Source organism: Mus caroli, chromosome 2 (assembly GCF_900094665.2).
Source record: "Mus caroli chromosome 2, CAROLI_EIJ_v1.1, whole genome shotgun sequence".
In the NCBI taxonomy this organism is placed as follows: Eukaryota; Metazoa; Chordata; class Mammalia; order Rodentia; family Muridae; genus Mus; species Mus caroli.
The window spans coordinates 57507465-57517892 of record NC_034571.1 but is presented as its reverse complement, the minus strand read 5'-3'; the positions used below and the strand labels follow the sequence as shown (position 1 = coordinate 57517892).

General features: G+C 36.8%; 1 protein-coding gene across 1 annotated transcript in view; it reads right to left on the bottom strand.

Annotated features, from left to right (window-relative positions):
* Nucleotides 1–244: 244 nt before the first annotated feature.
* Nucleotides 245–10428, bottom strand: part of Gca (grancalcin) — a 29631-nt gene continuing 19447 nt past the window's right edge. Inside the window, exons 4-8 of the mRNA XM_021185780.1 lie at nucleotides 7453–7496; nucleotides 7041–7188; nucleotides 3423–3536; nucleotides 3062–3120; nucleotides 245–2155 (exon numbers count right to left, since the gene is read on the bottom strand). Coding sequence (XP_021041439.1) covers nucleotides 2129–2155; nucleotides 3062–3120; nucleotides 3423–3536; nucleotides 7041–7188; nucleotides 7453–7496 — 392 coding nt within the window. The 3' untranslated portion in view covers nucleotides 245–2128. The remainder of the gene's footprint in view (nucleotides 2156–3061; nucleotides 3121–3422; nucleotides 3537–7040; nucleotides 7189–7452; nucleotides 7497–10428) is intronic.

Genomic DNA, 10428 nt, shown 5'->3' with positions numbered 1-10428 from the left:
AAAATAGGTTAATGAGCACAGTCCTTAAAAAGACATTTAAAGTGGACCAAATCAAGATTCTCATAGTATTGATTTTCCCTTGATGTAATTTAAAATGTGTAAACTGCCACTCACACTAGAAGTGCAATACCTGGCATTTAACCATTTGGCAATCTTTTAGATAATAGCTGAATTAATGCACCATTGTTTGAACTGAAGCATCTCATTACAGTATATATGTAACAAATTTTGTATGATACAAAACTTTACAGCAAGCTATTTGAATGTTTATTAAAAAATTCTCAAAATGACATGGAAACATGTTTACTGTATAAATAAAAGCACTTATACATTAAGAGTGTACACTGCTCAATGACTTACAAGATCATGGTGTGACTTCTGTTTTCTATGACAGCTTCAGATTCTGTACCTTCGATGGTTCCATTAATATTCCTTCAGGCTACTGACTATGTGGTCATGAACAAATTGTCAGAGGACAATGTGTATGCATTATTCATTGATCTATTCTTACACAATAACCAAGTGGATTGATAGCAAGTTACATAGTAATCAATATCAAAATGATTAGACATCATTTCCTTTTCAGGATCATTTGAAGTAAAAGCTGATTTTAAGTTTTCTGTATTTATAAAAAGAGCTTGCACTTTTGTGGAGTTTTCTTTTAAAAATATTTTTAAAAATCATGGAGTTCTTTCTTAAATATTTAATTTGGTCACCAGCTAAACTAAAATTATATCTATTTGCATCTGAATTCAGCTAGAATATATTCAGCTAAAATATATGAAAATTCAGAAACCAAATTAACTCTGACATGTTAGATCAGACAACTTAATGCAAAGAACCTGGTAACTACTTGAAATCTTTATAGAAAATTTCACCAAAAATGCTGCTTATGGAACAAGAAGGAGAAGAGGAGGAAGAGGAAGAAGAGGAGGAAAAAGAGGGGGAAAAGGAAGAAGAGGAGGAAAGGGAAGTGGAGGAATGGGAGGAGGAGGATAATTATAAAAGAAAAAAAGAAAAAAGTCAAAGCACTACTTGGCACGCACACACACACACACACACACACACACAAACAGACACACACAAATTAGTCCATACTACCAATCCAACACAGAATTTCTGAACAGTTAACAGAGGCAGATCACTTGGTTTGCTTTATAAACTGTTGCCATTAACTAGGAGCAGAACCTGGCTTTAACTGAACAAACGTGAATGAATGCTGACCCACCACTAACGTGTGCCACTCCTCTGAACTGCTTGATTCAGGGAAGGTTGACATTTTAGGTTATCTATGCCTTCACTAATGAAAGAGAAAAGCATCTTCATTTGAATTTTTAGTATGGGCAAGGGTGTGCAAGTCTTGAACTTCTGCAAACAATCAGGGACAAGAAAGGAAGACCATGAATTTGTGTCACACTGGGCTATGTAGAAAGACCCTGTCTCATAAAACACAGCTAAACGAAAACAGAGAAATTGAAAACAAAAACAATTGTGGGAAGACAATAAAACATGTTGTACAAAAATAATGCAATAAAAATAGGTGAAACAATACCTACTACTCTAGGCTGACAGACGCAAAGAATGATAAAGTCTTAGGAACTACAGTTCACTGGCCATGAACACGTGCTATGTTCTCTGATGGTTTAATCAAAACCCAAAAGACAGCACAAAGTGCAGATGTCCCCTCTGACTCACTCCCAGAAACACCCACAGACACAAACAAAGTCACAAGTATAACTTGTAGCCTTTAGACAATATAAAAGTTTTATCTAGACTTTCGTTATTTGGCTTCGTAGACAATCTGTCATGTGACTAAATTCTGATATGCTTTATTGTTAAGAACTAAGGCTCAGGTATGCTGGTATCAGTTAGCTACATACCATTAGCAACATTTCAAGAGAGCGTGCATATATCTGCAATGTCATAACTTTTCCAAAAATAATATATTCCAAATAAAAAAAGTTATTGCATTGAACCGTGCTTTAAGGTTAAATAACAGAAAGGGCGGGGAGCTTTCACAGGAAGGTATACAAAAAAGTTCCGCGAGCTTTCAATTTTAGGTAGTCCAGTCTGTTTCAATGAAGCAGAAGGATTTGCAGTCTGTCTCCGCCTTTGGAATGCTAGGCTTTCAAATTGTCATAGTGCCCTGCAAAAACTAAGACATGAGGAGCATTAGGCAACAACAAATGGCTTGTATTTGTTTTAAGTTAACTATATTCCGTGAGAACTTTTATTGCAATAAGATGAAACTGCTCCGGACTTCAAAGCTGTGTATATAAAGTGTTGTCTGTCCCATACCTTCCTTCCACTGAGACACAGAACAAATCCAACCCAAAGCCTCTATAGCGCGAAAGGACATATGAGATGTCACTTGCTATGGCTTCAGCTTACACACAACTGGAACTGGGTTCATGGAGAGTATTTGAAATGAAAAGCCAGCAGCTTCACATTTTTTCTCTTAGAAAGAATAACCACAAGTTAACAACTCCTCATAAAAATTAGCTTACCATTTAATAGACCATGTCTGTAGTTACCACTAAAATGAATGGAAAAATAAACTACCAATCACCAGTCATGTGATTCTCCATAGGATTTTTATCTGCCATATGATTCATTAACCTTATGTTGCTGTTAACAAAAAATGTAGAAAATAAGGTAGCCACCAAATATATTATTTTCAGTGTTTCTGTTCTGGATCAGTTAATGTTTTTCAACATTTTATTGCATTTGTATCCTTACTGATTAATTTAGAGAGTGAAAGAGAGTGTGTATGTGGGCACAGCTGTGTGTGTGTGTGTGTGTGTGTGTGTGTGTGTGTGTGCACGCACATGCACATGTGCTCATCACCTCACGTCATGGAGCACATGTGGAGGTCAGAGAATGAATGCCTTTTGGAGAATGTTTCCTCTGTCCACCAAATGGGTCTTTGGAGTAGAACTCTGATCATCTGATTGGTGACAAAGATCTACAAGCTAAGCCACCTTGTTGGTCCCACTATGTAATTTTTTTTTTAATAATTAACAACAAATTACAAATGTTATAGTGTGTTCAGAATACTTACATCTTCATACATGAAATTCACAATCCCTTGTTGCAAGTGGTCTCTTCGTCTAAAGAAATCTTTACACACAAGAATTATGTTTTAGAATTATAATTGAAAACCCATTAATTCTCAGTACCTAATGTCTCTGATACTGAGACCGGCAGTATCTTAAGTGTTTAATATTCTAAGGCACTGAAATATGAAAGCATTATAAAACTGAGCAACCTCAACTTTCTCTATTCATGAATACTTTAAATAGATAAGACTATTTAGATATCATAGTGAAGAAAGATGAGAAAATGCCATTATAAATATCCTGAAAGAAACAGGAACACTATTCACAAAAAATAGCCACATAAATTGAATCTATGCTGAATACCTGTCAAGGCGCGCAGCTTCACACAGCAGGCAACATAGTCATCAAAGAAAATCCGGCCGTTCTTGCTATAGCGTCTGACAATTGCAGCTAATGTCTGTGGACTCAACCTGTAGCCTAAGAAGGAAGACTGACACATTAAAACCTTCAAAGTTAAATGCCATAAAGTACCGTAACCACTGTAATTAATAAAGTCAAGAAACAGATTAACTTTCAAAATTCTTTCTACAGAAAAAAATATGCAATTTATTTTTGGCAGGACTGAAGATTGAGTATAAGGGTGTACACATGGAGCAGAGGCAAGCACATTACCACTGAACCAAAGCACTTGAAAGTATATATTAGAAATACATTAGTATCAAAAATGGAAAGACATCATATTCATTAATAATTCTAGCAAGGCATACATACATAGCTGACACAATTCTAACTTTTTAACAAAATCGATTTTAAAGAAAGACAATATTACTTTCCTTGGCATTTGACATACATTTTTATCCTGAAATGGTACTGCGGGGATTTGCTAGAGATTCCCACACTTCAGTATGGCAGTACCAAAAGAAGGATCATGATTAGTCTTTGTCATCATTCAAATGCTGTAATCCTGATAGAATGTCTGTTTTTCTTCTAAAGAACATCTGAAAATTAACCTGCTTAAAAGTGGTGGAAACCAGAAAATGTTATTTCTTCTTCAAGTTTTTTCCTTCACACACATTTGTTACTTCAATCGTTCCATTGTTACTCAAATTTACTGTGTACGCCTGTCCCTGCACAGCTTCTGATCAGCATTTCCAGTGTTAAGTCCTTTATGTCAGTTTTAAGCTCTACCCAAATGACTGCTGGAATGCGTTCACTTGAAAATATATTATCTGAAAAACTGGAAGGTTATAAAGAATGAATATCAAATAATAGAAATAAAAATTCAGGGATTCTTTTTGCTATACTTCTAGCATGGTCCTAATATATTTAATGAGACATGTCTACATAACTTGAGAGAATAATGCATTTTGGTCTACATATTATTGGATCAGTAGACTTAGAAAAAAGGGCACTAATCCAGCCAAAGATAAAAATCAGTACCAGAAGGAAAACTCCACCAACAGTTATAATAAAATATAACCCAAAGGGCTTTGAGAAGCCAGGGCCAAGTCACTTGCCTAGTTCAATCCCCAACACTACAAAACAAAATAAGTCATGTATATAGGATACATGTATGATCATATATATATATATATATATATATATACATACACACACACACACATAGTCATACACACATATATACACACATATATAGTATACATATATATTCATGTGTACATGTATATAGTCATATGTATATATTCATATGTATATACCTAGAAAACATGCTTAAAGTAAATATAAATTACGAGCCATTCTAAACACACAATAACTCAACTATGTGAAGATGCATTTAAGCATCCATCTAGTGAGTTATGATCTGAATGTGGGATGAACACAATTCCTAAAACGTTTTCATAACTTCCAGACGTTAAAGATATTTGAAGGTGTTACATTTGAATGGTCCAGAATAACTCAAACGTTTGATTATAGTTTGAGGGGGCACATGGGAATAGCAAGTGTTTGAAGGTCAGAAGACAACTTGTCAGGAGGCAGCTATCTCCTTCTACCACGTGGGCCCTGAGAATCAAATTCTGGCCATCATGCTTGGCTTAGGCTTTCGGCCACTAAGTCTCCTTGCAGGCGCAGAGCAACCCTTTCTTACAGTCAGACGCTGCTTCAGCCCTGGAACCTTTGCAGTCCTTTTGTTTGTTTGTTTTTTGGCATTTTTTTTTGGGGGGGGGGTAACTTTTTTCAACAGATTTTCTCTGTGTAGCCTTCTTTGGCCGTCCTGGAACTCATTCTGTAGGCCATGCTGTCCTGGAACTCGGAGATCAACTTGCCTCTGCCTCCAGATGCTGAAATTAAAGGTATGCACCACCACTACCTGCTCCCTTTTTAATTTTTGAAAAAGACTAAAGCAAATTTTTTAATCATACTATTAAAAAGGCAGAGTTGAATCAATTATTATTAAAGACCAACAATTGAACATGTTTCTATAGCCAAGATTTTCCCTAGATACTAAAATAAAATGTCTATTTATATAACTAAGTTGAAAACAATCAGTAGTTTGAGCTTTGGCATATAATTTAAGCTCTTGTACCTTAAGCTCAGAATTCAAATTTTAAACAGGTAAATTTTCATTTATATACATTTTGTTTATAAATAGTCATGCACAAAATTACTAGGTAAGAAAATTAAGAAAACTACTTAAAGCTAAGTAAAAATACGAAAAGCATGGCTCATATTTATAACTCCGGAGACCTTATCAGAATGATCTCAGTGTATTTGAGGTAGGCCTGGGCTGCATAGTGACTTCCAGACCAGCCTGGGTTATAAAGTGAGCAGAGTGATAATCTATCTTTAAAAAAAAACTGCACACACACACCAACACACCACACACACAGTATATATGTGGAGAAAGAAGGAGGACGAGGAGGAGAAGGAGGAAGGAGAGGAAGAAGATGAGGAAGAGGAGGATATAAAAGAGGACAGTATAGCAAAGTACCACAGCATTACCTGTCAGCATAAGAAACATCAATGGATATTACCACTCTTTGCAAAGTGAACCAAGAACCTTAGCCTATTAAAAAGTACAGTGAAAATAATTACATCTTTTAAACTAATTTGAAATGCATTCTTTGCACTCTGAAGTTTTTTAGGACCTATCACATATGTTCTATACTGTGTAAGGAAAAAGAAGAAAAACAAAATAATTATTTTTCTGTTGAAAAGCTAGATTCCAGTAGAGACACCTATGGTTGACAGTCATAAGTCTTTCATACAGAATTAAAGAGTCCACTAAGTTGTAAATGTATGAAATATACATGTCAGGTGCTACCATTAGGGATGATAATTAAATATATTAGGAAATTCATGAGTAGAAAATTGTCTTTGGGAGAAATTTCAGATAAAATTACAGAATGGACATAGGGCTCAATTGGTTAGAGAGCTGGTCTCCCATATACAGGACTGAGGACTCAATATTCAATGCTACTGCAAAAATTATGAAAGAAAGAAAGAAAGAAAGAAAGAAAGAAAGAAAGAAAGAAAGAAAGAAAGAAAGAAAGAAAGGAGGAAAGAGAGAGAGAGAGAAGGAGGGAGGGAGAAAGGGAGAAAGAAAAGATAAGACAGTAATAAAGATTGTGTTAGTATCTTTGATTAGGACTTACCTACAGTTGTGAGCCAAAATTAAGGGACACACTAACAGAAAACAGTCCTTTATTAATTAAAGCATCTAACAGACATAATGTTGGGAGCTGAAAAGATGGTTCAGTGGTTAATAATACTTTCTGCTCTTGTACAGGACCTGGATTTGGTTACCAGCATGTACACGGTAACTCCAGTTCCAGGGAACCTGATGCCCTCTTCTGGGTTCCTAGAGCACCAGGCACATATATCAGAGGCATATACACTTTCAGGCAAACCCTCTAACTCATAAGATAAAATAAACATAAAATATAAAAATAAAATAAATAAAAGAAGCCCGTTTCTTTACCAAAGAATCAAGAAGATTGTAAGGGATGTTAGTGGTCTTACCCATAAGAGCGATGGCTTGACTCAGCTCATGATGTTCTACAGTGCCACTTTGATCTTGGTCAATGGTCATGAAGTTCTGCTTCCAGGCATTAAGAGCGGCCCAAAGCTCCTTGAATTCGTTGAACCCCATTTTTCCTGTGTAGTCTCTCTAACAGTTTTATTAACAAAAATAAGTTTGGATACCTGAGAGAATTTATCTGATCCTATGCTGAATCACTGACTGAAAAGTACACATTCGTTTGCAGTTAGCCCGACACAGACTATGAATAGATTTCGGTGTGAAAATGAAACTATGTGGACTTTAAACAGGATCTTACAGAATACAGTTGCTCTAAAATTAACAACTAGTTTGATGTTAAAAAAAAAGCAGTAAGTCTATATCCTCCTAGTTTCTGTTTTCATTCAAGGATACATCCAACATGGCAATCATAATTCTGCAGGTTTCCAAACTGAAAGCTGTAAAACATATTTGACATTTGAATATTAGACTCTTCTCAGTTTTATCTATGTAACATTAGGATGTTCTTCACTTTCTGAAAATATTCACAAGTAAACATCACAAAGTCACTATAGGCGATAAATATTTATTGACTGCTATACATTTAGAAAAATAAAAATAAAATGTATAAAAAAATTACCATCTTCATATTACTCACACTTCATGAAACCAGTTACAGAGAAACTGAAAGTTACTGTGATGGATGCATTACAGATTTCCCAGGCTTTGCCTGGAGCCTGGGAAGAAAGCAGGTTTCAGTGTTCACAATAGCAGAGGCAGGGAGAGGGAGGTTTCCCTGGATATCTGCTGTGTACAACATGTGCATTACTTAGAGAACATGTCAGTGGGAAAAGCAAGAGGACATCAGACAGGCAAAGAAGGGTCAGACCAGGACATTCTTAAATACTGCACTTTAGACCAAGAACATCCCTGCGGTGACGCAGCAGAAAAGAAAACTTAATACTGCCTCATCATGAACTCTAAATTTACAACAAAAGGATTAGAGGTGAGAGGAGACTGGGGGTAGGTGAAATGTGCTGACTTAGTAAAGAGATCCAGTGAGATTCTGCATCAGTTCTGGGAATCTTAGGGAAACATTGCAGGCCCTCTAGGGGACAGGAACACCAAGGAAGACCAACAGTGTCAACTAAGCTTGACCCGTGGGGGCTCTCAGAGACTGAGCTACACAGCCAAGAGCATACAGGGCCTGGGATTGGCAGATATGTAGCAGATGGAGGGGAGGAGGAGGACTGTCCCTAAAGCTGTAGGGTGACCAGGCAATCTGATCCCCAACAGGGCTGCTTTGTCTCATCTTAGTGGGAAAGGATGCACCTAATCCTGTGGAGACTTGATAAGCCAGGGTAGAGGGCTACCCAGGGTAGTCCCTACCTTCTCAGAGGAGAAGGGGGGATGGAACAAGGGACTTTGTGAGGGGAGAATTGGGATGGAAAGAAAGAATAAAGGAATGCAGGGAGAGAGGGAGGGAGAAAGATCTAGTGAGAAAAGGTGATCCTCTGAGCAGAAGCAATTGTCTTCTCTTGAGAAAGGGAAGAAATGAAGACCAACAGCAAACCATCTTAAGAAAGGAGTTCCGGGGTGGTGTCTACATTCCTAAGAGACACAGTTTCACAGCAAACTCCCTGAGCCTCTGGCCCTCACTATCCTTCCCTCACTTTTTTGCAATGATCTCTGAGGTGTACTATAGGCAAGTAATGAATGCAGAAAGCAGGAGAAAAAGTTTTCCCATGGGAAGAGCATACCATTTGGTTATATAGTACAAATGGTCAGCCCTGAAAACATACATACAAGCAACATTATATAGACTGAGGTGAGTGCATTCATGTATTTAAGAATATAGGGGGCTGGTGAGATGGCTCAGTGAGTAAGAGCACCCGACTGCTCTTCCGAAGGTCCAGAGTTCAATTCTCAGCAACCACATGGTGGCTCACAACCATCTGTAACGAGATCTGGCGCCCTCTTCTGGAGTGTCTGAAGACAACTACAGTATACTTATATATAATAAATAAATAAATCTTTAAAAAATAAAAATAAAAAAAAGAATATAGATGCATATGCATATAGGTATGTGATATAATTAATGAAAAACTGAGCATGGATTTGAAAGAGAGAGCAAGCAGAGGGGTACATGGGAGGGGGTGGGAGGGAGAAAAGAGGGGGTGAAAATGTTGCGATTAAATTATAAATAAAGGAAGTAATTAAATTAAAGGCATTGTAAGAAATATTAACATTTCTATTTACTTACAATGAAGCCAAGCCACTAAAAATAATTCAAATTTGCAAAATTTTATCACAATTACATTCAACTAGTTGGGCTGACTTTTCTAAAATAAGAGATATGTTAGCAAATTTCAAGTAAGCTTACAAGATTCTTTTAGACCCTTGATATTAATGAACAGATAATTTAGATTCACTTTATTTTATACTGCTTGATAACATTTTGAAATCCATCAAGCCAATTAAATGAGGTAAATTTCCAAATACCTAAAGAAAAATGATAAAACCCTCTGCTAGAAACAGTAAGGTGTGGGTGTATTACTCTTTTCATTGTTGTATAAAAAACCTAAAGAGTGGAGCACGTGGCGGCTGCTCATGTTTTATCTGCAGTCAGAAGCAAGGAGAAATGAATGCTTTCTCTTTCACCCAGACCCTAGCCCAGCAGACAGTGTCATTCTCACTCAGGGTGGGTCTCTCTAGAAATGCATTGATAAACACAACCACTGTTGTATACCATAGGGGATTCCCAAGTCTAGTTGTGTCTATGATAAAGATTAACCATTATAGTGGGTTATAAAACATAACACAAGCATACCAAATGTATAGCAGTCTTAATCTTACAGATAAAGCAATATGAGCTCAAAAGAAGGGTTTCTAAGTTCCTCCAAAAATAAATTACTGGAAGTTGGGAGAGTTGCATGAAAAAAAAAATTGTTCTGTGACATCTTTTTGACAATGTAGCTTGGTTCACATTCAGGAAGTAGAAGAACCTAACCAGATTAAATGCAACTCAAAACAACCTTGAGATTCCACCTCACACCAGTCAGAATGGCTAAGATAAAAATTCAGGTGACAGCAGATGCTGGCAAGGATGTGGAGAAAGAGGAACACTCCTCCACTGATGATGGGATTGCAAGCTTGTACATCCCCTCTGGAAGTCAGTATGGAGGTTCCTCAGAAAACTGGACATAATACTACCAGAAGATCCAGCAATACCTTTCCTGGGAATATACCCAGAAAAAGTTCCAACTGATAAGAAGGACGCATGCTTCACTATATTCATAGCAGCCTTATTTATAATAGCCAGAAGCTGGAAAGAACCCAGATGCCCCTCAACAGAGGAATGGATACAGAAAATGTGGTACATTTACACAA